General features: G+C 53.8%; 9 protein-coding genes across 9 annotated transcripts; 7 read left to right on the forward strand and 2 right to left on the reverse strand.

The window, feature by feature from the left end:
- Window positions 1–276: 276 nt before the first annotated feature.
- Window positions 277–2,020, forward strand: LMH87_004871 (uncharacterized protein; the record flags this gene model as incomplete). The annotated part of the gene is made up of 4 exons (XM_056196154.1): window positions 277–1,478; window positions 1,536–1,633; window positions 1,709–1,805; window positions 1,951–2,020. The coding sequence occupies 4 exons, from the start codon at window positions 277–279 to the stop codon at window positions 2,018–2,020; spliced, it is 1,467 nt and encodes a 488-aa protein (XP_056049711.1).
- Window positions 2,021–5,350: 3,330 nt separating this feature from the next.
- On the forward strand, window positions 5,351–5,817 carry LMH87_004872 (uncharacterized protein; the record flags this gene model as incomplete). The annotated part of the gene is made up of 4 exons (XM_056196155.1): window positions 5,351–5,412; window positions 5,494–5,580; window positions 5,668–5,680; window positions 5,743–5,817. 4 exons carry the CDS (start codon window positions 5,351–5,353, stop codon window positions 5,815–5,817), a joined length of 237 nt encoding a protein of 78 aa, XP_056049712.1.
- Window positions 5,818–7,824: 2,007 nt separating this feature from the next.
- LMH87_004873 (uncharacterized protein) lies at window positions 7,825–8,677 on the forward strand (the record flags this gene model as incomplete). The annotated part of the gene is made up of 2 exons (XM_056196156.1): window positions 7,825–7,929; window positions 8,072–8,677. 2 exons carry the CDS (start codon window positions 7,825–7,827, stop codon window positions 8,675–8,677), a joined length of 711 nt encoding a protein of 236 aa, XP_056049713.1.
- A 1,796-nt stretch (window positions 8,678–10,473) lies between these two features.
- LMH87_004874 (uncharacterized protein) lies at window positions 10,474–11,788 on the reverse strand (the record flags this gene model as incomplete). The annotated part of the gene is made up of 2 exons (XM_056196157.1): window positions 10,474–11,669; window positions 11,740–11,788. 2 exons carry the CDS (start codon window positions 11,786–11,788, stop codon window positions 10,474–10,476), a joined length of 1,245 nt encoding a protein of 414 aa, XP_056049714.1.
- Window positions 11,789–12,738: 950 nt separating this feature from the next.
- On the reverse strand, window positions 12,739–13,137 carry LMH87_004875 (uncharacterized protein; the record flags this gene model as incomplete). The annotated part of the gene is made up of 3 exons (XM_056196158.1): window positions 12,739–12,887; window positions 12,961–13,051; window positions 13,117–13,137. 3 exons carry the CDS (start codon window positions 13,135–13,137, stop codon window positions 12,739–12,741), a joined length of 261 nt encoding a protein of 86 aa, XP_056049715.1.
- A 2,975-nt stretch (window positions 13,138–16,112) lies between these two features.
- On the forward strand, window positions 16,113–18,988 carry LMH87_004876 (uncharacterized protein; the record flags this gene model as incomplete). Its single annotated transcript, XM_056196159.1, has 3 exons — window positions 16,113–16,190; window positions 16,248–18,797; window positions 18,851–18,988. 3 exons carry the CDS (start codon window positions 16,113–16,115, stop codon window positions 18,986–18,988), a joined length of 2,766 nt encoding a protein of 921 aa, XP_056049716.1.
- Window positions 18,989–19,916: 928 nt separating this feature from the next.
- On the forward strand, window positions 19,917–20,737 carry LMH87_004877 (uncharacterized protein; the record flags this gene model as incomplete). The annotated part of the gene is made up of 4 exons (XM_056196161.1): window positions 19,917–19,937; window positions 20,041–20,128; window positions 20,221–20,510; window positions 20,579–20,737. The coding sequence occupies 4 exons, from the start codon at window positions 19,917–19,919 to the stop codon at window positions 20,735–20,737; spliced, it is 558 nt and encodes a 185-aa protein (XP_056049717.1).
- A 1,769-nt stretch (window positions 20,738–22,506) lies between these two features.
- Window positions 22,507–23,970, forward strand: LMH87_004878 (uncharacterized protein; the record flags this gene model as incomplete). Its single annotated transcript, XM_056196162.1, has 5 exons — window positions 22,507–22,714; window positions 22,811–22,842; window positions 22,897–23,175; window positions 23,222–23,889; window positions 23,943–23,970. The coding sequence occupies 5 exons, from the start codon at window positions 22,507–22,509 to the stop codon at window positions 23,968–23,970; spliced, it is 1,215 nt and encodes a 404-aa protein (XP_056049718.1).
- Window positions 23,971–25,183: 1,213 nt separating this feature from the next.
- Window positions 25,184–26,438, forward strand: LMH87_004879 (uncharacterized protein; the record flags this gene model as incomplete). The annotated part of the gene is made up of 2 exons (XM_056196163.1): window positions 25,184–25,517; window positions 25,633–26,438. 2 exons carry the CDS (start codon window positions 25,184–25,186, stop codon window positions 26,436–26,438), a joined length of 1,140 nt encoding a protein of 379 aa, XP_056049719.1.
- Between the last annotated feature and the right edge of the window lie 34 nt (window positions 26,439–26,472).

Below are 26,472 nucleotides of genomic sequence, written 5' to 3' on the forward strand. Positions count from 1 at the left end.
AACTCGACCGGATACAGACAAGGATGCGACTCAATGTGTGAGACATCTTATTCCTCCCGTCCGAGTGTCTCGAACGCGGCACCGCACCGTTGCCCAACACCCTTCGCTGACCGTGGCTGAGAAGTCCCGGATAACGATGTGATACCAGGTGTGACGAGTGGTGTTAAAAGACACGGGCTCGCCACCAACAGGCCCAGGTCTCGTTGGGTTGCTAAGCTTTTGCTACAAACAAACAATTTTCTGGGTTTTTTTACTTCATTCACGGCCAATATCATCATGCAGCTCTCTCGCCACCTTACCTTTACCCAAAACCTCATATCAGGTGCTGTGCTCTTCTTCACAGTGGGCGTCTATCTCGCCGTCCTCGGCCTCGGCGCCGGTGGTGGCAAGCCCTCGTCCCAGCGCGTCAGTGACATCTCCAACAGCTCTCTCTATGGCATCTACGCCATATTTGGCTTTTTCACGGGCGCCATTATGAACAAACTCGGCCCGCGCATCACAATGAGTATTGGTGTCGCTGGATATCCCATATATGTTGCCGGCCTCTTTTACTACGATCGCACTGGCCATGACTGGTTCCCGATTCTCGGAGGCATTCTCCTGGGGCTCAGCGCACCCATGTTGTGGTGCACTTCTGGCTTTATACAATGGGCATATGCGACAGAGCTCGAAAAGGGCAAATACATTGCCATACAGTACTTCATCAACCAGACGGGCAGCGTTGTGGGATCCGTTGTGGCATTCGGCATCATCTACAACAACGCCGCGTCGACGGAAGACGGCAGTCCGACCAGCGTCTATATTGTCATGATTGTTCTCATCTGTCTGGCATTCCCCCTGACTATTTTTGGACTTGTCAGCCCCAAGACTGTCCGCAGAAAAGATGGAACGCCTATCGCCATTTTCCACAATCTGTCTCTCAAACAGGAGCTACAAGGAGTCGCCAGGGTCCTGCAAGACTACCGTGTCATGGCTATGCTTCCCGTAATATTCAGCTGCGAGCTAGTGCTTGGAATCCTTCCCTCTGTCAGCGGTCGATATTTCAATCTACGGACCCGTGCCATGAACAACATCATATTCTACCTTGTTCAGCTCCCTGCCTCCGTGGCTTGCGCCTATCTTACAGATCGACTGCCATTTCGCCGAAGCGTGCGCGGGTATATATCCATCGGAGTTCTCGGCGTTTTCGTCTGTAGCGGTTGGATTGCCTTGCTGGTCTGGGTTTCTGTGTCTGCCGCTTGGGCGTCGCCGCCAAAAGGAGGCGTTGACTGGACAGACTACGAATTCCGTGGGCCCTTTGTTCTCTATCTCCTGTTTGGAATTATATACGGCTCTCATCAGCAGATTGGAATGTGGGTCATGGGCTCTTTTACCAATGAACCGACTGTTCTAGCCATTTACGGTGGCCTTTGGAAAGGCGTCGCTGCAGGCGGTGTCGCGGTCCAATTTGGAATGGCGGCTGCTGAAGTGTCTTACCAGTACGTGTATTGTGTTCTTTCTAGAAGGAGATTTGCTAATGTTGTCTGCACAAACAGAGCTCAGATAGCCTTTGCTCTTGCGCTACAGGCCCTCTCCATTCCCATCATGCTTATTCTTATGATGCGGGCTCGCGAGACGAATTACACTGCAGAAGGTATGCTTCCATGAAGAAGAGGAATAATTGCACGACTCTGTCGAAAAAATAAATGCTAATAGTTATTTTTTTCAGCCGACGTCATTGTCCCTCATTACGCGGAAAAGATTGTGGCCCAGTCTAAGGTCGACGATGTTGAGCTAAGCTGCGATCGCAGACGAACCGAGCCGCAGTGAGTCGTCAGAGACCCGGCTATGGCTCGACAGAACGGATTGCTGAGTTTTCTACACGCTCATCTTTTTGAAAAGAGAGGAGACGGTGCATGTTAGGTTTCTGGCGGAGTGTTTCAAGCCTGAGTTTGTTGCCGTTTTTAATAGTACCGTCGCCCTGGATATTGTCGTCGCCGTCGTTGTCATTCACTTCGTGCCTGAACAGACATGTGCTTAAAGGCTATTTGATTATCAGTTTGTGGAAGACACAGCAGAATAGTGAAGTAAACAATGAGAAATATACCGGACTGCTCTGCTCAAAATCAAGCGCCGAGTACATCAGATCGAGACGCTCACTTGCTACCTCTTTACGACGATCGATTAAAAATATCCTTGAAGAGTCTCAGTCCTCAGCCCCTCACTTTGACCTCGCCTCGTTTATTTTCTCTGACTGCCCTGCCGCAATATGAGCATTGGTTCACTTCAGTCTGCGCCCAGCATTCGACAGTCTCGGCTACATTCTTGCCTTGACTCAATACCTCTTTCATCTCCTGTACAGTATACCATTTTGCGCTTCTTGAACCTGGTTTCGTCTGTGCTCTTTACATCACAACGTACGTCCAATCTTTCCCTCGTTTTTCCGCAATTTTTTCTTTTTTTTGGAAACTTATGTTCTTGAAGTAGCACCCAGCAACTATACTCTACATTGCAAAGAATTTTGACTCTCTACGTCAAACGCCCCATGAGCCGCATCTAGCCCAATTCGGCGCTTTGCAGATCCCAACGTTCAAGCTGTCCCAAGACAAGATTAATAGAGATTGTGCAGCCGACCTGCAATGCTACGTGATACAGCGTCTCCATGCCGCAGCGGCACTTCATCTCGCCTGTGTGGGACATCATCTCGTTGGCCGCACCCTTCATAGAACCATTGCCTCTTGCGCTGTGCGGAGGGGGCGGACGGGCTGCACAATTGGCGGCCGTCTCTGCAGGTGCTGTGCGTATGCGTGTGTGTCTGTGCATATGTGTGTAGATAGGTGAAAATCGACGGGCGAGGCCTTTGCTTTTTTTAGGGGGAGGGCTACCAAGCGGCCGCAGGAAACACGGGCACTGGATGGTGTAAGTGCTCGGCTCCGCTCCCGGGCTTCCGCTAGTACCATTTCGGTAGGTCTGTAGCTGGGAAGCTTTTTACGATGTTCTCTATCCGGGACGGGGAGGGGACATCCTGGTCCACGCTACGGCCAGGAATTGCGAGCTACTTCTTAAGCGTTTTCCCGGCCGGTGAATTATTCCACTCTGTGGTTTTACTTTGAACAAAGTCTGCCGGTTTCTCGAATGCATCAAGGCCCGGTAAGCAGAGAGGAAGGCGGCGTGCGAAGGCGGCCAAGTTCTAGTGTGCACGAGAGCGTTAATTACACCCGTCTCGCTGCAAGTGTCTCATTTTAGAAGGACAAAACTATCCGACATCGCAGGCTGATTTTGTGCGACGCTGTTATCAAGGCGTCCCTGCGCCTGTGAATCGCTCTTGAGGCTTGCTGCCCTGGTCTTCGGAGGAACGAGGTCCGGGATGGATGGACAGGCGGCGGCGGGGTAGCAAACCCATGGATCCGCGCGTATGTGTGTGTGCGTGTCGTCTGTTGTCTTAGCGGTCACAAATTCCCGTTTCGACCAAGGTCGGAGCGAGCTGCAAACCCGTCCACCCGTCACGGCGGTGGCATGTGAATCCTGGCCTGTGCCTGTGCGAACAGGGTGTCTTGCTTGTCCACGGGATACCAATTTGGCAGTGCTGTGCGTGTGGCTTGCCGTTTTAAAGAAATAAGCCATGGCTTGCCTTGGTGGGGAGTGGGTGGTTTCTTGGTAAGAAAAAATCCTGTACTGGTAGCGCAGAAATAGCAGACGATATCAAGACTGTGTATCCGTACTTTTAAAGTTGATTGACAGCTAGAGCATTGACAAGGAAATCTCCATCTCTTATCCGTCCCGCTTTTGGGATGGTGTGAATGTGGTGGCAGGCTCGCAGCATCTCTCGGTGCGCCACCGGTTTTGCACCGAGGCATGGAACTGTCCATTTTCAATTGCTATTACGGAAGGCCGGCAATTCAAAAAGTGTGTAATCCTAACGGTCGGCTGGCGGTGCATGGCAGTACGCGGAGTACCAGCAGATGCTGGCCAGATATGCATACACCGGGGGGGTTGGGTTGCGGGCGAGTGGCACCGATGGGCAGTCCGTGACAGCTTCTTCATGCGGCCACCGTCGTAGCTAGCTGGTATCTACTTGGGCATGCCAGTCAAGTCGTCCGAGTGGGCTTGGGGTTGCACCCTCGTCCTCCTGTTTGTGCAGGGATTGTCGTCGAGAGCTGCAGCAGAGGAGGGGAGGGAGGGTCTGGCTTGCAGGAGCAGCGAACGCCTTTTGGCCGGGTAGCACAGTGAAAACGGAAAGGAGCTGCACGACGGAGTTTAAAAAATAAAGAAAAAGAAAAACTTGCAGGCCGAAAGCATGTGTGTGCTGCCATGTTATGGAGGTGCAGCTCGGCCAACGAATGAGATATTGACAAGACAGCGGTCGAGTCATTGGGAAGCGTCCCTTTCAGCTGGTGTGCACATTGCGGTTGACTCGCCAGTACAGAATCACCACTCTTTTCTCTTCTCAAGATGTCGAAATTTGTGCAGCGAGTTTTTAAAAATAAAATGCGATGGGTGGTGACGAGGAGTTTATGCGACAGATTGCAGTCCCGCTGTGCACGATTGCTGCCCAACAGGGCGTGTGGGATACCCGTCGCAAGATGCAGGCGGCGCTTGTGGCATCGTCCCGAACCGGCACCGACCGTGGTGTGTGTGGTGTCGCAGTTGAGAGCCTCGGACCGCAGCGGTTTTAGAGCAAAGAAGAAACGGCGGATGTGGTGGGAAAAGGGTGAGACATGGATACCCGGCAGATTGGGTGTGATTATGTGATGAGCGGTTCTGGCGGAGGAGACAGGAGGAAGCAGGAGGAGAAAAACCCAGTTATCTGACCGCCGAGGGCGTTGACAGGCATCAGACTACTTTTTTTTGACATGGAGATGCTGTGACGAGAGAAATCGTATCGATGGGTTACGCCCATGGCGCCGGACGTTCACGGGCCAGATGAACAATGTAAAATGGATGGCGGTTGGTTACACAATCAACAGGCATCACGAGGAGGCGGCTGCCAAGCTGCCCCCCTCACTTCGAATTTGGTGACCGAGAAGGATGCGAGGCGAGGCTATGTAGGATCAGCTGAACTTTGGTATGTTCTCTATTTCGACAATGTCCAGAGCGACGCTGGTAGTGTACAGAATTCACGGTGCTGTGCTGACAGGTAAGCGGCAACTCTAACAACAGCCATATTTAGCTTGTTAGCTGCAGAAGGTACCTTGACCTTCATCGTCAGGTTGTTAGCTGGTTCCAGCTCTTTGTCTTTGAAAGAGCACTAATTATTAACGTGGTGTCTCTGGCGCGGCGGGGGATGGCTTGCCTGGCTGCCCCCCACTTTGGACCGCCAGGGCTAGATTCTTCCTTTTCTTTCCCTTTCCCACGTAGAATAAATAAAGAAATGGGAACAGCGTTCCGCCGTGTTTCTGCCTTGTGCGTTGTGGTGTGTGATTACTCTGCAAGGTGTGATGATTATTGTTTCTCCTCCGTCTCCCAGGTCGGTCCCTCGAGACGGGAGAAAAGCTGACATGTCGTTCCGGTTAGGCGTTGTAGTGCTATGGACCGACCAGTCGATGAGCTAGTTGGCGAGATGGCTTGCTTGCCTCTTTTTTTTTTCTTTTTTTTTTCTCTGTGCGTGTGTGTTGTGCAGGCACTGTGTCTATTGCATGCGCAGCGGTCCGTTCCTTTCAAAACTCATGCTTACTACTTACTTTTCAGGTCATATCTCATGGTATGTCTTTCAGCATTCCTTCTGTCACTGCTATAGTTTGATTGTCTTTTCTTCTTCTTTAGCAAAGTATTATTTTGTCTGCCACTCCACTGGCGCGCCAGTTTGGACGCTATTCGAGCGGATATCGAGATTTGTAGGCCTTTTACCTTATTACCCACTGGCTCCCATTTCAGCTCGTCTGGCAGCGATACAGAGGCTCGCAAGTACCTTTTTGGTAAAGAGACCCGGGGCCCCGTCGACGGCGGGCCAGGCTTGCTATCCCCCGAACCAACTGCAGAGGAGCAAGAGAGAGAAGGCTAGCGCAACTGCGGCAGCAGGAGGGGCGCGACCAGAAGATGCTTGGATTTGACGGCTACTGTAGAGCCGGATGCATGAGGGGGTGCCCGAGGCACCACCTTTTTCCTGATTGAACTGGACTGATTTGTGTAGAATCACGAAACACCAGTCACGCCTGGAGCGGGCTGGACTGGGTGTTCCCTTGCTCTTGCGCCGGGACCCGCCTGGACGGTCTTCTCCACCAGGCCTGTGGACGGACATGAGAAGGCAGAGGAACGAAGGAGACTTGCCAGGGCCATGGGGAGGGCCGCATTGGTGTCGAGAGCTGTCTGGAGGTCGCGAGAGGTGGTGCCCGTGAGCGCCCGCTTATGCAGGAGGCGTTGGAGTGCTATGGCAGGCTGGCCGGGATTGTATCCGCGTGTGCATTATGTATGTGCCTGTATTGTTTAGCATGCAGGAATGAACCTTGGAATTCCAAGTTTGAGGATCCTAGCTCTGTTTTCTTGTTCTGTGCGTGCGATCATTTTGTGTACGGATACTGGTAGAAACGAAACAAAAAAAATGTAAGGATAACTACCCCTGCTTGCTTGGCTTCAGGGACCCCTCCCGAGGCAGTGGGCAGGCGCGGAGGCTGGCAACCGCGTGGCACCACCGCCGAGCCCCTACCTAGGTCCAGCAGCGGTCGAAGATGGTTGAACAGAGTCTAGACTGGATAATTGATGGGAATAAAAAAAGACGGATTGCGAACCAACTGTCAGGCAAATAGCTGTCGCAGATAGATTCTGTCTGGAAGAGTCGGTTCCATGCTCAGCTAGAGCCCTGTACCGGGACGCCAGGTAGCGCTACCGGTGGACTGGGACCCCGCTGTTGGAGCTTGCCCTCAGCGTTTTTACTGGAGAGACGAGCAAGGCCCCCGCCGGCGAGTCCCCCTCCCGGGGCAGTTGATCGCCAGCGAGCTGTGTACCTGCGCAGCCATGTTCCTGTCGTCGGTGTTTGTCTGTTTGCAACGGCAAGGTGCATAGGCAGGAACCTCTGAGGGCGGTGCAATTGTGTTGGCTCGTGTGGTTGATCTCTGGGCGTTGCGAGCTTGCTCACAGACAGATACTCGGGTAGTTGGGTAGCGCCGTCGCGGTCCACCCCGAGCGGCCGCAATAGTCTGGCGCCTGTTGTCGGCGGGCAGAAGGCTGTTCAGCAGCGGGTGCAACACTCACTGTAAAGGCATCTGTAGGTACCTAGGTGACTGTAAAACCTGGCAAGTGCGTAAGTACCTACCTCTTGGGTGAGGTACCTGTAGCTGTGTGTCTATCGCACCTCTCTACTCCGTACCAGTCTATTTCTCGACCTACCTAACGTTACCTACCTACCTAGGTACCGGTCTACCCAAATAAGATACAGTACTGGTGCTTGCTGCTACCAGTAGCTTGCCAGCCTCTCCTCTCCTCACTGGCCCATCACTGGTCCTCGATGGTCCTCAGCTCGGCCACACCTTCCTTGCCTCTTCCCGCACCCACGCACCCACGCATACGCACGCCCACCATCACTCTTCACCATCAACCTTGCTTGACCCATTCCCGCGTCCCTATTCCTCCCACCCCATCTCTTGTTGTGTCTTTTTTCGCGCTTCTTTTACTTTATAGCCGCTTCATCTCTCTCTTTCTTTCTCGCTTTTGGCTGCAACCTTGCTACCTCGAACTCTTTCTCCTCTCCCCTCCTCCCCCTCCCGCCGGCTGCGCTTTGTTCGCCCCCCAGAACCGCCCGCCTGGTCGCTGCTTGAACCCCTCCCTGCCCCAAGGACGCTTCCACCTTTGTCTACCTCCTTCGACCTCGACAACCACCCCGAGCTCCTCAACCTCACCCAGTCGCCCATCATGGCGGGCCGAATGGTGCTGTACAAGCTCGTTGTCCTCGGTGACGGTGGTGTAGGCAAGACAGCCCTCACCATTCAGCTCTGTCTCCAACACTTTGTCGAGACTGTAAGTTCTGCGCGAACCCGACCCTCGCACGACTCATCCTCCTCGCCCTCTCTCTTTCCGCCCTTACCCACCATCAATCCATCCAGCAGCCTGCTGCGCCCATTGATGACTTCAATTTCGCTAATCATTTGTCTGGTCCCAGTATGATCCCACAATTGAGGACCAATACCGAAAGCAGGTCGTCATCGACTCCCAACCATGCATGCTCGAAGTCCTCGACACCGCTGGCCAAGAAGAATATACGGCCCTCCGCGACCAATGGATCCGTGACGGCGAAGGTTTCGTCCTCGTTTACAGCATCGCCTCTCGCTCCTCCTTTTCTCGCATTAAGCGCTTCCACCACCAGATTCAGCGCGTCAAGGAATCCTGCGCCTCCTCCCCTTCCTATCCCGGCTCCCCCATATCCGCCGCCAACCCGCAGCTGCCTGTCCCGATCATGCTCGTCGGCAACAAGAGTGATCGCGTCACCGAGCGCGAGGTGTCTACGCAAGAGGGCCACGCCCTCGCCCGCGAGCTCGGTTGCGAGTTTGTCGAGGCCTCGGCCAAGAACTGCATCAATGTCGAAAAGGCTTTCTATGACGTTGTCCGCGTCCTCCGCCGCCAGCGCCAGCAGGCTTCCAAACCCCAGGGCGCCACCAGCGGCCGCAGTCGCACAGGAAACGGCGACATGGGCGGTCGCGACCGTGAGTCTCACAAGTCGCGCCGCAAGGACGGCGAGAAAAGCAAGGGGCGTTGTAACATTTTATGAGCGACTCTTGTCTCATGAGCCACTCGTTGCTTGCCATTACCTGCTCTACTTCTCTACGCACCACTACCGCCGCCGCCACCGCCATAGGCGTCCTATCCTTCCCCTCCCCGCCATCATGGCCACTACCCCATTGCATCGCCTCGCTTGTTTCTCTACATACTACTACTGCTCTTTATGTTGGACCGGTGGATGACACTAGCTACGACACTGCGCTCAAAATACGCGCACTACAATTCCCACTCTACAACATGTGAAACTCGGCCATGACAATCGTCACTGCAGCATCTCGAATCGGCGAACGGCGTACGAACACTAAAAGAAAAGAAAAGAAAGAGGCATGGTTTTTATTTTTATATGGGCGCTGGGTTTTTTTTAACGACATTTACGTATTACGTCTCTTCGCCAAGGTTGGAAATGTTCTGCTTCTGCTATTCAGTAGCCATTTTTGTGGGAGTCTATTCCCTTTTTTTCCTTTTTGCTTTCGTTTTCTTGCTTCGTGTTCGTACCCTGGACACGGCCATTCTCAATCTTCCCATCTTTTACCCTTACACTCATGCATTCCGATACATGACCGTGGTTCCTGGCACTGCATAATTTGAAGCAATGGGAGGTTCGCGTTTTTTTCTCTTCTCTTTCCACGTCTATAATTGCACAGAAGAATGGTAAAAAAGAGCTGCAGAGCGACGGACTATATATATTTTTGGTTCTTGCCAAAAGACAATTGACCTATATTACAAGCTCTGACAGGGATACATATAGACGCCGTAGGCAGCGAGAATGTTGCAATGGATGTCCTTTCTACAAACACTCCATTAACTCATAGCCAAAACTTACACCGAGATGAACAGACACCAATGAGCGAGGATTAAAGAAAAAAAACACAAAAAATCAGCAGCCACTTGGTAAGGGGAAAGCGAAACCTCCAAAAGGGTGGTGTGGACATGCCACACTTTCTTTCTTGTACCCCGTCGTGCCCGTCGTCGTCCAATGATCGCGGCTTTCAGAGGGGTAACTAGAGAGAGAGGGGAGCGGGGGGAGCGAGCAATGGGCATCAAAAAAATGAACATGGCTGACTGGGCGCCGCGACGAACCCATGCAAGCCACCAACACCACATTATGGTTTTTTTTTTGTCCCCGTCCCTTTCTCCTCAAACTAGTTGCGTACCCCTGTTTGCGTCTTTTTCTCTGTTCGGTGCAACTTGGGAAGGGGGGAAAAAACTAGAATAAAATAAAATAAAATAAATTCGGTGCCCGGTTTACTCTCCATACGTGTATACAACGTGCATCATGTCACCGTCGGAAACACGGCACGAGACAATGATACCCAAGCAAGCCGTGGCAAGGACGGCAGATGCATCTACACATGACACCATTCATCACAGGCTTTTTGCAAGCTCTGCCGGGGATTTTATCAGATGGGAGTTTGAAAAAGGGTCATCTCTATTGAAAAAAGCACATGGAGTAGAAAACTGATGTCGGTACGTAAAAAGACCGCTAAATGCCCAACCACAGAAAAACAAAACCCTCCATCAGAAAAAGAAATGAAAAATCAAATGTTGACAAAAATAACGAATATTTCCCAATCCGTATCAAGTAGAAGTAGAAAGAATTCACTTCAACAGCATCAACACTGTCTTGTCTGATCAAAAGCGCCTTGTCCCGATTGTCTCCAGCTTAATGAATAAAAGGATAAAATAAAGTCGCCGTCAAAGAATGAGTTGAAAAGGACATGAATTGTCACATGTTTCAAAAGAGTGAGTATTGGTTTTTTTGTTTCTTGTTGATTTTGTCCGTCGTTATTCTTTCGTCGCATGCTCGTCACCAAAAGGCCCGCCACTCTTGTCAGTCTTCTGAGACTCGCCGTCGCCCTTTTCTTCTGTAATTGCGGCCAGGTTCGCTGCCCTGGTTGCAGTGCTGGGAGGGTCGGCGAATGGGCTCGTGCCGCGTGGTGTCGACTCCTGGGCAATGTGAATGGTGCCAATGTCATCAGAGCTCTCCTTGCTGGCCACCGAGTCACTGGACGATACGACCGACAAAGAGCTGCCTTCTTGCTTAGCGCCAAGGTCAATCTTCTTCAGCCCGCCAACCTTGACCACTTGAGCGCGACCCTGGGTCGCCGTGTAAGTTGCCCCGACGCTGAAGTTGCTTGCCGTGCTCTCAGGGCGATTGGTCGGACCAAATCGCTCCATGTCGATGCTGGGGACGGGCGGCGTGTTGGGGCCAGGCTTGACGCTGACGACAGTTGGCTTGGCACGCATGCCGGCCTGCGAAGCTGTCTGGACCTCCGCCTGTCTGCCGTAGATGGTCGAGGCAATGCTGGAACGGGGGGCGTACGAAGTTCTGTCCGTTGTCGCCGAAAAGCCGGAGTAGGTAGAGTCGCGCAGGTTGCCGGGCACAAAGAAGTGCTCGGAGCCTCTGGCTGCTTCGCTGTGGCTGACGGGAATGGGAGGGACGGGGGGCACCAGGACGTCTGGCGAAGTCGGGGTTGCGCGGTTGGTGACGCCGGGAATGTACGCAATCTGAATGATATTGGAGGCGCGGGTCAGGACAGTTGAGGCAATCGAGTGGACGGTGTGCGTAGAGGCTCGGCGGCCAAGGCCCGACTGGTCGCTCTTCTCAACACCCCGAGAGGGGATGCTGTCCGCCTCGTATATGGAGGTGTGGTGGTCGTCGAGGCGGCTGGCGCGCTTGGGCTTGATGAGGAACCGCCAGACAAGGTAAGTGATGATGGCAATGACGATGATGCCACCGATAACACCGCCTGCTATAGGACCGGCACTGGGACCGTCGTGGCCTTTGCTTCCGCTGTTGTTGCCGCCACCGTTGCCACTGTTGCCAGTGGACCCGGCGGTTTGGCAAAAAGCTTTCGGGCACTCGGTGCAACTCTGGGTTGTATAAGCACAATATTGTCCACTAGGACATGTCGGGCAAACGAGTTGTTGGTTCCCGTTGCAGCCGACGCAGTTCTCTTGACGGACGAGGAGCTTGGCGGCTGTTCGGCGAGTTAGCATTGCGGACGATACAACGCGCCTCGAAATTATCCAGGGAGCGTGACAGCTTACAATAATTGAGGGACGACAAGTCCCGCGCAGTGGACTTTTCCCCTGCCATTCTGGCGATTCTAGCGAGACGTATGCCTGATATCGTGTGTTGGGGGGGCTGTATCTCCGATGAATAAGGCCTGGCAACTAGTCGCGATCGTCGGTTTCGGCCGCGGAATCGGAAGCAGCGAGGTGCAGCGTGGAAAAAGTCAAGTTACAATCGTGAGAGTCTGGTATTTGGCGATAAGAATGGAATGCGAGAGTTCGCAGAGTCGAAGATGAAAAGGGCGTAGAGTCGGCCAGCGATCGAGAGACGTGAGAAACAAGGGGTTGATAGAACGAGCGTGCGCAGAGACTAGCTCTGATAGAATGTGGGCGAAAGAAGGAAAAGAAAGGGCGGCTTGGAGATTAAGCGACAGACATAACCGTGTCTTCGGAACTCGACTAAGTTGTTTTGCTGGTAGACGGGTGGTGAAGTTGTTTCTTTGGCGACGGTGTCGGCGGGATTGATTGAGGAGGAGAGAAGCGGATTGGGGCGTCTCAGAAGGACGGACAGAGTGGGCAGCGAGAAGGAGCGTCAGGCACAGCAGGTTCAGGTGCTGCCACGCCGCTGAAGGTGCCTCGTTTTCAGCGCTGGGGACCAGGGGCAAAACGCCGCTAGAGACTAAACAAGACTAGCTTGCCCGACCAAATATCTGCGCATAAACTTGCACTGTGCGTCGCTAGCTGCGTCAGCTGAAGATACTGCGAATTGGGTGCACCCCTAGCGGATTTGGAGGCAAACAACTAGTGAGCAAGATAATGTGAGCTGCAGATCCAAGTCTCGGTCCAGAACCACAGTGTCCACATCACAGGGTGTACTGTACGGAAACCCCACCACACCAGCACCGACGATGCACCACAGCTGCCCATTTCCAGCGCCCGTGAGCGCCTTCCAGCACCCACTGACGGCCGGCCCGCTGGAGCCCACTAAATCCCTCGGCCAGGCACAGGACAAGCACTGTTGCCGGCACTTTAATCTCAACCATCAGCGAGTAAAAATGCTGCACAGCGTGTTTTGCGAGTTGCGCTGACTAGTACGACAGCAGTATAAAATGAGAAACGAAAGAGGTTGTAAAAATCGGGAGGAACAGCTCGTCGTCTTGGCCATGGCGTGATATTAGATATTCCTGTCATGAACCAGAGTCAGGTCAATGTCGCACAGGTACGCGAAAATCGGCATTCCACAGGTCCCCGGCTCACTAGGTATTTTTACGCGTGGTTGCGCAGCATCAACGCTCGAGGCGGGATCACATTGGCAAAAATATACCGCAATTTGCCCCGATTTATCCTGCTGTTGATGGTCGCTTTGTTCAGTTGCTTCCTTGACTCTCTTTGTCCTGGTCGAAGCGCTCGTACCATTTCTCCCTCCCTCGCCATTCTCACCGTCAAGCAGAGCGCCGGCCAGCAATGTTTGCTCAATCCTTGTAGTCAGGTGGCCGTTTCCCACTCTTCATGTGTACCTACCTGTCGGTTGAGTTTGCTGTACACCCATTCTGCCAGTGTTGCCAGTAAATGGCCAAGCCTATCTTTCCGAGTGGTACAAGCCTGGAGAACATCAGCGCACACGGCGGCCACTGTGCACAAAAGCGTACAACAATACAAGAGCTAACTTGCCAGCGACTCGGCCCAGAAATCCAAGCGGCAGATTAATAAGGAGCCGATGGGCCAATTAGCAGACTTGGCCAGACATAACGACAAGCTGGCGGAAACCGTCGTTGGTCCTCGAGTGGTGGCTTCTGAAACGTGCTACCGGCGCCTCATATAGCCGTAACGTCCGCGTGGGTCACAACATCGCGAGACGACGATCTGTACATCCAACAATTAATGCAGTGGTATCCTAGAGAGTGTTCGAAATACCGCTGCAAAACTACACGTTACTGTCCCCGCGCTGTGCGTCCATGGTGGCGTGCCGTGCCGTGACTAAAGCGAGACTTGCGAGTGCTACCCTACAGAATGGACTTGGCAGGTAAATGATAGCCACCTCCGGTATAAAAAAGACAGAACTGCTCGTTGATTTATTAAATCAACCAATGAATATAAGCACGCCCTCTGCCCAGTGTATATCTTCCGCATTGTACCTACGTGTGCTTGTAGTAATGTAAGGTTTGATGATCCCAACGGCAGCTGTTGAACTTGGATTATTGTCAACGAGAATTCGTCGAAGACAGTCCACTACGGAGACGCTTTTCCAACTAGTATTACGGATGTTCGCATCCGTGACTTACGGATTCATCGGCATGGCCTGCCGCGCAACCGTGGAACTAGATTCGTGGTCGGCATGCTACACGGCGCGGCGCCAAACGCAAACCTTGAGAACCAGACGACGCGTGGACATGGAACCGATGTGAGTGATTGGCTAAGCTATGCGCCAATAGACGTTGCTTTACGACAAGGGATAAATACCTATCAAGCATTTGCAGGTATGAACACGCTACCGTGGACGCCGTGCATTTGGAGGCGGGCGTTTGCTATGATGTGAAGGCCCGGTCAGGTGAACACGAGGCCGCTGTGAAGCGTGCAAGCGCGTAAACCATCTGATCACAACACATACCTGTGAAGCCTGAAGGTGAACAAATATGGATGCGTAGACATGATAAATGATTTCTATCGCGGGTAACGGAAAGAACAGCACCCAAGCAGCGTAGTCATGTAATCGACCATGGTCGACCTGAGCACCGCCTCAATCGAGGGAGCCACATGAAGGTAAAAAGAGGATCAGCGAGCCAGTAATGCCGGCTCGCTCCAGGTTGCTATTTTTGGGCACAGCCAGTCCTGGACGGAACCCACACCAAGGGTGCGTGGCCTTGATTTCTCTTATTGCTGTGGCCGAAACCCAACGTTGCGATGAAAGTAGCCGCACAGCGGTTTTACAGGAAAAGTGACATGTGCTCGTATACACAACGGCTCCAAGCTCGTAACAATGCATGTTGCAGTGGCGTATTTGATCGCCATGCACAGTGATCAGATTTTTCAGCAGCCCAGAGGCTCGAATTTGATGATACTTCTGAATACGCGAGATATTCATGAGCAAACATTCGGGGCTCGCTTTCATCTGCTTCAGTGCCGGGTATAAGCATTCTGCAGCCTCACTTGGCGCCCTTTTTAATCTCTGGTAGCAAGTGGGCTGGCTGACCGAGCGAGCCCCTTATTGCGGCAACGTCTGGCTCAGCCTTGTCTGACTGCCATAAAAAATCGCGAAGAATGAAGATTTTTTTGTTTGTATTTCATGGAGAATAAGCCTTGCGGCTGCTGACCTCACGACCCTAGTGATGGAATCTGGCCAGTTGGTGGCGGTGGCTCACATGCTCGCCAGGGGCAACGTTGGGCCAGGTAGACAGGCATATTCGGTACAGATTGACAGGACAGGAGCATGGCTCGATGCATTGCGATTGACAAAATGCAGTGCAGACTTGCGAGGATCAGCAATTTGTACAAGCGATTTACAGATTCTGCAATACCCATCGTTGTATGTATCAAATTCTTCCAGCAAACAACAATCCTCTCTACTCGTAATCCTCTGGAGCACCAGCAAGCGGCTCCTTTCACCTTGGTTTTTGGTGTGGAGTCTGACCAGCTCCACAGTGGCCAAGGGCATGGTGGCTCAGCGGCACCCGCTGGCTGTCTCCGTCATTGTCCCTATTTCTGGCACTGCCAGCCTCTCGTAGCCTCGCTGAAGCCTCCAGGCACCGCCGCCTGCCACCGCTGGCCACCGTCTGCACACCTCTAACCGTCCCGCCCACGCGCTAAAACCACTCGGCAGCCCGTACTCTGCTGCTAGCCTGGACCTGGGATACCTTCATCTCCACCAATTCTGTACACAAAGCCCCGTACCATTTGTCCTTTGCCTTGCTTGCTCCGAAACATCAACCCCTGCTGACCCCCAGAACGCGCCAATGCTTCTCACTGCCATCTTTGTGCTTGCTGTTCCTTTTTTTCTGCCTCTCCGGTTTCTTTTTCAACCATCCCCTCCCCGATCCCTATTCTGGTGATTTCTTCTCCTCTTCGTTTCCCTAGTTCTCCATATCAAACCTTATTTTCATCGGCTCGACCGCTACAACAGTCTTTGTTGTTGTTGTCCGGCACTGACTGGCGTCATACAGCTACCCTAGCCTCCCACGCCTACGGTCGATCCGATCAGCTGGCAGCTCTCACGTTACTGCGCCTCCGACGCAACGAAAATAAACGAGAATTCCACAATCGTTATTTCTCATCTGCATACTTCAACGCACAACGGCCTACCTGCCATCTTGCCCCTGCGGCCCTACCTTTTTATTCTTTTTGACGTCGCCCACGACTGTTTAGTTACACCAGCGTAGCGAATTCGTTTGCTCCTGAGAGCGCCCCTAATCACCATGGCATACAACGGCCAAGGCCACGAATACGCTGGCGGTTCTGGCCACCAGCTCAACGACCTGCCTCCGGGCGGCAACGTACGTCCATCCGCAACCCCTTCGATACCATCCACATCTCAACTGACATCCCCCCAGTATCATATGCCCCCGCATGAGCACGAGGAAGAGGCTGGCCGCTACCTCCTGAACGAACAGCCGGGTTCCGGCTACGAGCACGATCGCCTGGGCGTCCAGGCTCCCGACCGTCCCGTTTCCACATACAGCTTGACCGAGTCCTACGCCCCTGGCGCTGGCCAGACTGTGCCCCAGCCTCACCAACCCGGCAGCTATGACAACGGCTACGGTCAGTACGGCCAGGAGGGCCAGTTCGTCCAAGAGCACGACTTCCCCTACGGCCGTCCTGCCTCCACCGTTGAGGATGAGGAGGAGAGCTGGATGCAGCGTCAACAGCAGCCTGGTGGCTTCGGCCGCGGCAACGGCGGCGGTCTCAAGCGCTTCAACACGAGAAAAGTCAAGCTCGTTCAGGGCTCCGTGCTTTCCATCGACTACCCCGTCCCCAGTGCCATCAAGAACGCCGTCGAGCCTCGCTTCCGCGACGTCGAGGGCGGCAACGAGGAATTCATGAAGATGCGCTACACCGCTGCCACCTGCGACCCCAACGACTTTACGCTCAAGAACGGTTACGATTTGCGCCCTCGCATGTACAACCGCCATACCGAGCTGCTCATCGCCATTACCTACTACAACGAAGACAAAGTCCTGCTCTCCAGAACCCTTCACGGTGTTATGCAAAACATTCGCGACATTGTCAACCTGAAAAAGTCCACCTTTTGGAACAAAGGCGGCCCTGCCTGGCAAAAGATTGTCGTCTGTCTTGTCTTTGACGGTATCGAAAAGGCCGACAAGAACACTCTGGATGTCCTCGCCACCCTCGGCATCTATCAGGATGGTGTCGTCAAAAAAGATGTCGACGGCAAGGAGACTGTTGCTCACATCTTCGAGTATACCTCCCAGCTATCCGTCAGCCCCAATCAGCAGCTGATTCGCCCGACCGCCGACAACCCCCAAAACCTGCCCCCCGTGCAGTTTATCTTCTGTCTCAAGCAAAAGAACAGCAAAAAGATCAACTCTCACCGTTGGCTGTTCAACGCATTTGGCCGCATCCTCAACCCCGAGGTCTGCATTCTGCTAGATGCCGGTACCAAGCCTAGCGTTAGGTCTCTGCTCGCGCTGTGGGAAGGTTTCTACAACGACAAGGATCTTGGTGGTGCATGTGGTGAAATCCACGCCATGCTGGGCAAGGGTGGCAAAAAGCTAATCAACCCCCTTGTCGCTATCCAAAACTTTGAGTACAAGATTAGCAACATTCTTGACAAACCTTTGGAGAGCTCCTTTGGCTATGTCAGCGTTTTGCCCGGTGCTTTCTCCGCCTACCGCTTCCGCGCCATCATGGGCCGCCCTCTAGAGCAGTACTTTCACGGTGACCACACCCTGTCTAAAAGTCTGGGTAAGAAGGGCATTGACGGCATGAACATTTTCAAAAAGAATATGTTCTTGGCTGAAGACAGAATTCTCTGTTTCGAGCTGGTCGCCAAAGCTGGTCAAAAGTGGCATCTGTCCTATATCAAGGCCGCCAAGGGTGAGACTGATGTACCCGAAGGTGCTGCCGAGTTCATCTCCCAGCGTCGTCGTTGGCTCAACGGTTCCTTTGCTGCCACCCTCTACTCCCTCATGCACTTCGGACGCATGTACAAGAGTGGCCACAACATTGTGCGCATGATTTTCCTCCACATTCAGCTCCTGTACAACATTTTCAACCTCATCTTTACCTGGTTCTCTCTGGCATCTTACTACCTCACCACCACTGTCATCATGGATCTTGTCGGCACCCCGGTCGTCGGCGGCCAAGGCGGCGCCGAGCATCACGGCTGGCCCTTTGGTGACACAGCTACACCCCTGATCAACGCGCTCTTAAAGTACCTTTACCTGGCTTTTGTTATCCTGCAGTTTATTCTGGCTCTTGGTAACCGTCCCAAGGGTTCCAAGTTTACCTACATTGCCTCATTTATGCTCTTTGGTCTTATCCAGACATATATTCTGGTGCTCTCCGGCTACTTGGTCGCTCGTGCTTTCAACACGCCCATTTCCCAGCAGATCAAGCTCGACTCTGGTAAGGACTTTGTCAACAGCTTTTTCTCAGGAGAAGGAGCGGCAGGTGTCATTCTCATTGCGCTCATTACGATCTATGGTCTATATTTTCTCGCATCCTTCATGTATCTGGACCCGTGGCACATGTTCCACTCGTTCCCTTACTACCTGGTTCTCATGTCGACCTACATCAACATTCTTATGGTCTACGCCTTCAACAACTGGCACGACGTGTCCTGGGGTACCAAGGGCTCTGACAAGGCCGAGGCTCTGCCCTCTGCCAACGTCACCAAGGGTGAAAAGAATGAGGCCGTGGTCGAGGAGATTGAAAAGGACCAGTCAGACATTGACAGTCAGTTCGAGCAAACGGTGCGCCGTGCTCTGGCACCGTTCAAGGAAGCTGAGGAGCTCGAGGCCAAGGATGTCGAGGACTCGTACAAGTCTTTCCGTACGGGTCTGGTAGTCTGCTGGTTGTTTTCCAACATTATTCTCGTAATTGTCATTACCAGCGACAACTTTAACAGCTTTGGCATCGGAGTATGTTACCTCCCCGACTCATTGATTGCGCTCACTGCTAACTCTCGCCCTAGAAATCCTCATCTGTCCGCACAGCCAGCTTCTTCAAGTTCCTTCTGTATGCCACAGCCGTACTATCGGTCGTCAGATTCATGGGCTTTCTCTGGTTCCTCGGAAAGACCGGTCTTATGTGCTGCTTTTCGAGAAGATAGTTTGCTGTCTTCCTGCTTAGTCTATTTTTGTGTTGTTGTTGTTTACATCATGTCTGGTGTGAAAAGAATTATTAGGCCCGGTTGGAAAAGAAATAGCCGGGAGGCAGTATGCATGACGAGGGTCGGAGACACCTTTCGTCACTTGTCAGATTGGGCTTTCTTGCAGATACCTTGTGTTTATAATGCTTCGTAATAGGCCTTAGATTGTTTCTATTTAATATTTCAAGTTTGTCAAAGCTACCTTTTTTTCTTCTATTTTGGCCTCGCTTCGCTTGAAGCGGATGTTGGGTTATTGCTCCCCTTGCCTGACGTTCGAACAGGCTGGACATGCTGTGGAATAAAAAGGCAAAAGCTATGCTGAACTGGTACTCTGATCTGTTGCCATCGCGCAGGACTCATCTAAAGTTGGCTCAGCAAATTATGAGCGCCCACGTGCAATCGTCCAATACGATTGCGTATCTTACCAGCAACGCCCACGACTGCCTAATCGGGCGGGCGGTGTCGCGAGCTGTCACACGTCTACCCGTACCGTTGTGGCCCATGACGAGTGGCGGGGGAGGCGCTGGTGGGTGCCTAGGTAGGAAGTACCTAGGTAGTATCCTATCGCAAGCCTCAGCATTTCACCTCTGCAACAAACCACCCATCTGCACGTATCTGCGAAACTTGTTGTCTTTTTTGCACGGAGCGGGATATATAGCGGGCGGTAGGACGACCTCGGCCACTGCTTTTGCAACTTAGTTTCTCCAACCATCTCGACGAGTGCGCGCGCCTCAAACGAAAACCGCAGCCCCGCGGACAGCGTTTTCCCCGGCCGAAGCAGCCACGCGCGAGCGGTTAGCACAACATCCCGTCGGACACGAACGACTTCGAGAAGAAATACAGAGACAGCCCCGTCGCTTGGGCAAGGGTGGCGTGATTCACAGACAAGATGTTGAAGATTTGGTCCATGGTAGGTTTTCCGGCGGGGCGCGCGGGCGTCTGCCTGACTCTCGCGCTCGGTGCTAGTTTGAGAGAGTTGTGACTGACTTGGTATTCTTTTTGCGGTGATGTAGAAAAAGGAGCAAAAGGATGCAGAGAATGCAGAGGGCCAGGCAGGCAAGAAGAAGAAGGTGACAGCGGCGCAACTTCGCGTGCAAAAGGGTGCGTTTCTCCCCAGCGTTCTACCAAAACCGCCACAGAAGCGGAGAGGGTACGGGAAAGAAGGGCAAAAGTTGCTAACATTTACCCGGCAGACCTCTCGGAGCTCTCTCTCGGCCAGACCATGACGACCGAGTTCCCCGACCCCGACGACATCCTCAATTTTGTCCTGACCATTGACCCGGACGAGGGCATGTACCGCACCGGGCGGTTCACGTTCGATTTTGCCATCAACCAGAGCTTCCCCCACGAACCACCAAAGGTTCTGTGTCGCGAAAAGATTTACCACCCCAACATTGACCTCGAGGGCAAGGTCTGCCTCAACATTCTACGGGAGGACTGGAAGCCAGTTCTGAATCTGAATGCTATCATTGTCGGACTTCAGGTATGCCAGCCTTTCTGGGCATATAGCTGTGTCTATCTTTGACAATACAGCACTAATGCAGGAAACAGTTCCTTTTTCTTGAACCCAACGCTTCGGACCCGCTGAACAAGGAAGCCGCCGAGGACCTCCGCAACAACCGCGAGGGCTTCAAGCGCAACGTGCGCACGGCCATGGGCGGCGGCTCCGTCAAAGGCATCCCCTATGATCGCGTGCTGAAGCAGGCTTAAACGGAAAGGGACAGGCATTCCCTCGGGCGATAAACCTGAGCAGGGATACGAATAATGAATTGCGAAGCGTTGGAACATTCTCACAATGCGGATTTTCGGAGAGCTGGTGGGAAGGCAGGGGGGCACGATAGACATGGATGCACAATGTACATGGAAGGCGCCGCCAAAAATAAATAGAATACATCCTGTTTTTTTCCCCGCCTGGGCATGCAGAGACAGGGCATGCATTGGGGGACGTGGACGATGTGTAGAGCATTGCGGGCAGTTCTATTCTTCTGGCTAGACACGGCATTTTGCAATGGAAATGGAAATTGAACAGCATCGAACTTGCACACTCTAGCCGGGGATGTAAATCTTTGGTCGGGCCGCAAGGATCGAACACGGTTGGGTGCGCGCTGCCCTTTTAGCCATGAAGGCTCGTCGACTGCGAAGCCGCTGCCAGATTTTGGTCCATCACCTTTGCTGCTGTCGAGAGAAGCGATCGCGCTGATTGAACTTTTGCCGCTTTTCCGGACAAGAGGTAGCAAGGGTAGCAGCTAGCTCCTGACGAATGTTTGGTTGGTGATTCGAATCGCATGTCGCATGTCGCATGTCGCATGTCGCATATCGCATGTCGCAGCTCTGCGGCTGTCGTCTTCGCACCTTGCCGTCCTCTCGAAGCCTACCAGCTCGCCCAGCTCCAGCTCACGCGTTTGTTGCCTCTACACGCGCAGGGAGGTGAATCGAAGCTTCGGCACCCTACGGAATCCCGATCGGCTCGTCGAGGGACCGGGTCGCGTGGGGTAGCGAAGCTCAATTGATGAGGCATTGGCACATGTGATTATTTTCTACAGATTCACCCTCGTACTCGAATCAATCTGGCCCGACCGGCCGCACCATCGGAGCCAAAGCGACAACGGCGCGACTGGTGCCTGAAGCTGTCTCCAGGGTCCCCGGTACCGCTCCGAAGGCCCGGACAGAGTCACAGAAAATGGGGACGAGTCGAGGTCCGCTATCGCAATTGCCCTCTCCCCACCCCTGCTGCAGGTTGCTACCGGGCTTTGCCGCCCCGCTTATTCTCGTCGGTCAGTGGTCGGTGTCCAGTGGGAGGCTGAGAAATGCTAAGCAGTTGGAAAAAAATTGAGGACAGCAAATACCTATGTAAGAAGAGCGCCCCTGTTCAGACCAGGGCTTCTTGGGTAGAAACAGTTCGAGATCAATGCAATTAAAGATGTGCACATGTCTCATCACGCACGACTCTGGTAGGTGGGCAGATTTCCCCCGCTGATTTCCAGATTTCACATGTGGGCAAGAGTCCAGCAAACTAGTACTCGTACCAGCAGCCCACAAGGCGTGCTCGCCGTAGCTTCAGCGCTGAGAGGCTTCAGGTGGACCGAGTTGGCGGCGCCAGGCCTGCTGGACCCCTGTAAATGCGCTCCTCCAGCACTGTCAGCACATGAATTTGGAGTTGACTGGCGAGTTGGTGTGCTGCGGCTTCCCCCCGATCTCGGTCCCTTCGCTGCCCCAGCAATAGGTAGCTCCAACCCGGTTTGCCAGGGCCGTCCACCAGCCAAACCACGCAGCCCCCCCCCCCCCCATTCCGGCCTGGCACCGATCCCAGTTGATTTTATCTTGGTACTCAAAACTCAATCCGTCCGCTTCTTGCTCTTCCCTTTTTTCCCTCTTCCTCCTTCATCACCAAACCCATCCTCTCCAAGCCTCACCTCAATTGAGCTTGCCTCTCCTCTCCACTCCATACTTTTCTTCCCTCGCACAACACACAGCTCACAATGGCTTCGAGAGCTTTCTCCAAGGCCCTGCGTGGCCCCCTCGCCCGCCAGATGGCCGCTCCCGCCCAGCAGCGCGCCGCCTACTCTGTCGCCCGCAGCGCTCTTCGCGCCGCCGCCATCGCTCCCCGCGCTGTCGCTGGCGTTCAGCAGCAGCAGGTCCGTGGCATGAAGACCATTGACTTCGCTGGTCACCCCGAGGACGTCTATGGTGCGTAATTTTTTGACTAGCCGATGAGCCGGCAAATGGCGGCAGACGACCGCCAATTGAAGGGAACAAAATGTGGCTAACGGTGGTAATTCACAGAGCGCGCCGATTGGCCCCAGGAGAAGCTCCTTGTACGTTGTTTTGTGCCTAATTGACCTGTCGAAATGCATTCTAACAACCAGCAGGAGTACTTCAAGAACGACACCCTTGCCCTCATCGGCTACGGCTCTCAGGGCCACGGCCAGGGTCTCAACCTCCGCGACAACGGACTCAACGTCATCGTCGGTGTCCGAAAGAACGGACAGTCCTGGAAGGACGCCGTTCAGGATGGCTGGGTCCCCGGCAAGAACCTCTTCGAGGTCGACGAGGCCATTGGCAAGGGTACCATCATCATGAACCTCCTCTCCGACGCTGCTCAGTCCGAGACATGGCCTGCCATCAAGCCCCAGCTCACTGAGGGCAAGGTACGCTCCCCAAACTCTTTGTCATCGAGCCCGGCTAACAATTCAGACCCTGTACTTCTCTCACGGCTTCTCTCCCGTCTTCAAGGAGAAGACCAACGTCGATGTCCCCAAGAACATTGACGTCATTCTCTGCGCGCCCAAGGGCTCTGGCCGCACCGTCCGCTCCCTCTTCCGCGAAGGCCGCGGCATCAACTCGTCCTTTGCCGTCTTCCAGGACGTCACCGGCAAGGCTCAGGAAAAGGCCATTGCCATGGGTGTCGCCATTGGCTCCGGCTACCTCTACCAGACCACCTTCGAGAAGGAGGTCTACTCTGACCTCTACGGTGAGCGCGGCTGCCTCATGGGCGGCATCCACGGCATGTTCCTCGCCCAGTACGAGGTTCTCCGCGAGCGCGGCCACAGCCCTTCGGAGGCCTTCAACGAGACCGTCGAGGAGGCCACTCAGTCTCTGTACCCCCTGATTGGCGCCAACGGCATGGACTGGATGTTCGAGGCCTGCTCCACCACTGCCCGCCGCGGTGCCATTGACTGGACCCCCAAGTTCAAGGACGCACTCAAGCCCGTCTTCAACAACCTTTACGACTCTGTCCACGACGGCACCGAGACCCAGCGCTCCCTCGACTACAACGGCCAATCGGACTACCGCCAGAAGTACGAAGCCGAGATGGAGGAGATTCGCAACCTCGAGATCTGGAGAGCCGGCAGAGCTGTCCGGTAAGTACTCACATATGCCAACGGGATATATCATATGCTAACAACGTCTGCAGCGCCCTCCGCCCCGAGAACCAAAAATAAGCGATCCCCGACGGCGTGTGAATAGCAAGGATTTCTTTTACCATGTATGCGACATAAAAAAAGACGGCGGGCTCTTTTCTGAGTATCGCCATGGAGTTTTGATACCTGAGTAGCTGTAATATGAATGGACGGCTTTGATTGCACCTTTTTCTTCGCTGCCAGTGAGAGCTCATGTGTTCGGAGGCTGCTGAGACGAAGTCATGCCCGACACCGGAGATGAACCCGACCAATGTACAGTGGCGCGCTTTAGCATCTCAGCAACAGCAGCAACAGTGACAGCGGTAGCAATAGTAAAACCAGTAAATTACAAGGTAGCTTGGTGGCGCCGAAAATATATTCCCTGATCTTGCTCAACGTTTCTATTTGCGATGACCGCCCCAATGAAAGAGGCCTAAATATTCCTCGAGATATATTTTTGCTGCGACTTGAAGCCTTGCTGCTAATTATCGCCGGCCCAGCCATGTGGTGTGGTGTTGTGTGGGAGCGGGCTATGACCGTATTGGGAAACTTGGCGCAGCACAGCACACCGAACACACAATAAACGCCACGAATCAAAGCCGACAATGCGCTTTCGAACAAGACTCGTACGCTGTTTCCTATCATATCACTGCTTTCTCGCATGTAAAAATACTGTTGTGAGTATTCGACAGCCTATTGCAACGGCGCTCGAGCCGACACGTTGAACTTTGGCCAAATGGGCGATACATTCGAAGGCCAGCTACCCCATCATGCAACTTTAACTCCGATTGCTCAGTGCCACGTCGTCAGTCCATACGGTCGAAAGACGTGGAAGTATACTACGATTTGGATATCGGGTACTTGCACTGGACTTTTGGGATAATGGAGTATCATGACGCGGGATTGCCGGGACTTTGGATTGATGATACATTGGACTGTCGGAAAATGGGTTACTGGGGCTCTGGTCTGGTGGGACACTGCGATACTGACATGGGCGATGACAGAAGCTGGGTCACGAGAGCATTGCATTACAATGACAGCAGAATGCGAGGCCATAATTGAGGATGTATCTCTCCTTTTGGTGGCACCGTCGAACTTTGTGGGGTGTCCAACCCTCGTACTGGTGGTACCAGTACAGACAGCGACCAATGGTGGGGTAAAACGGTTGGACACCGTCTCTGCTCATCACCTCTCTTCACCAAATCTTCTCACCAATATCTATTTTCTCAACTTATACGGAGTACAGGAAATCAAGATGGCAGACATTTCGACCACTGCCCCCCTCACCCGCGCGTCTGTCCAGGCTGCCCACGCCATTGTCGCGCCGCACATCCACCGCACACCCGTCGTCGCCTCGCAGACCCTCACTACGCTCGCGTCGACGCCGCAGGCCGACTTGTCCAGCACGCGCTTCGCGGGCCGCACGCCCGCGAAGCCCAGGATACGACTATGGTTCAAGTGCGAGAATCTGCAGCGCATCGGCGCCTTTAAAGTCCGCGGTGCATTCCATGCGGTGGGCAAGCTTCTCCAGGAGGACGGCTGGGTGCAAGATGGTGGTAAAGAGCGTGGTGTAGTCACTCACTCATCCGGTATGTTTCGGGCCTCGCTTCGCTCAAACGTGGGTTCTGTAGTATTGCTATCTATTTCTCACGCTCAAAGAGGATTTTTAGTAATGTGAAGTGCATGCTGACTCGATGAGCACAGGCAACCACGCGCAGGCTCTCGCCCTCGCGGCCAAGGAGCATGGTATCCCCGCGCACATCATCATGCCCTCCATCTCGGTGCCGCAAAAGATTGCCGCCACTCGGGGCTACGGCGCGAACGTCGTCTTTAGCGGGAGCACCGCGGCCGAACGTGAGGCTGTCGCCGCCGAGGTCATTGCCGAGACCGGCGCGCGCCTCGTGCCGCCGTACGACCATCCGGATATCATGCTCGGCCAGGGAACCATGGGTCTTGAACTACAGGAACAAGCCGCCGAGCTGATGTCCAAGGGCTCCTCTCCTTACAAGGGTAGCGGGAAAGGACTGGATGCGATCATCACGCCGTGCGGCGGCGGCGGCATGCTCTCCGGCGTCGCATTGTCCTGCGAAGGTACTGGAATCAAGGTCTTTGGCGCGGAGCCCTCGTACCAGGGCGCCGACGATGCCAAGCGCGGCTTTGAGAGCGGCGAGCGGGTGCTGTCCGTGTCGTCCCTCACGGTGGCGGACGGGCTGCGCACACCGCTAGGCAAGTACCCGTGGAGCGTGATTTATGAGAGGAAGCTGGTGGAGAGCATGTATAGCGTAACGGAGGAAGAGATTGTGAGCGCGATGCGGCTCGTGTTTGAGAGGATGAAGATGGTGGTTGAGCCGAGCGCGTGCGTGCCGCTCGCGGTGGCGCTGTACGATGAGGATTTCCGGAGCATGGTGGAGAGGGAGGCGGGTGAGGAGGGATGGGATCTGGGGATCGTCTTCAGTGGAGGAAATGTAGGGGCGGATGCGCTGGGGAAGTTGTTTGGTTTGAGGGAGTGATTGGGATGTGTGGACGGATTTGCTTGGGATATCG

The sequence above is a fragment of the Akanthomyces muscarius genome, chromosome 2, assembly GCF_028009165.1.
Source record: "Akanthomyces muscarius strain Ve6 chromosome 2, whole genome shotgun sequence".
In the NCBI taxonomy this organism is placed as follows: domain Eukaryota; kingdom Fungi; phylum Ascomycota; class Sordariomycetes; order Hypocreales; family Cordycipitaceae; genus Akanthomyces; species Akanthomyces muscarius.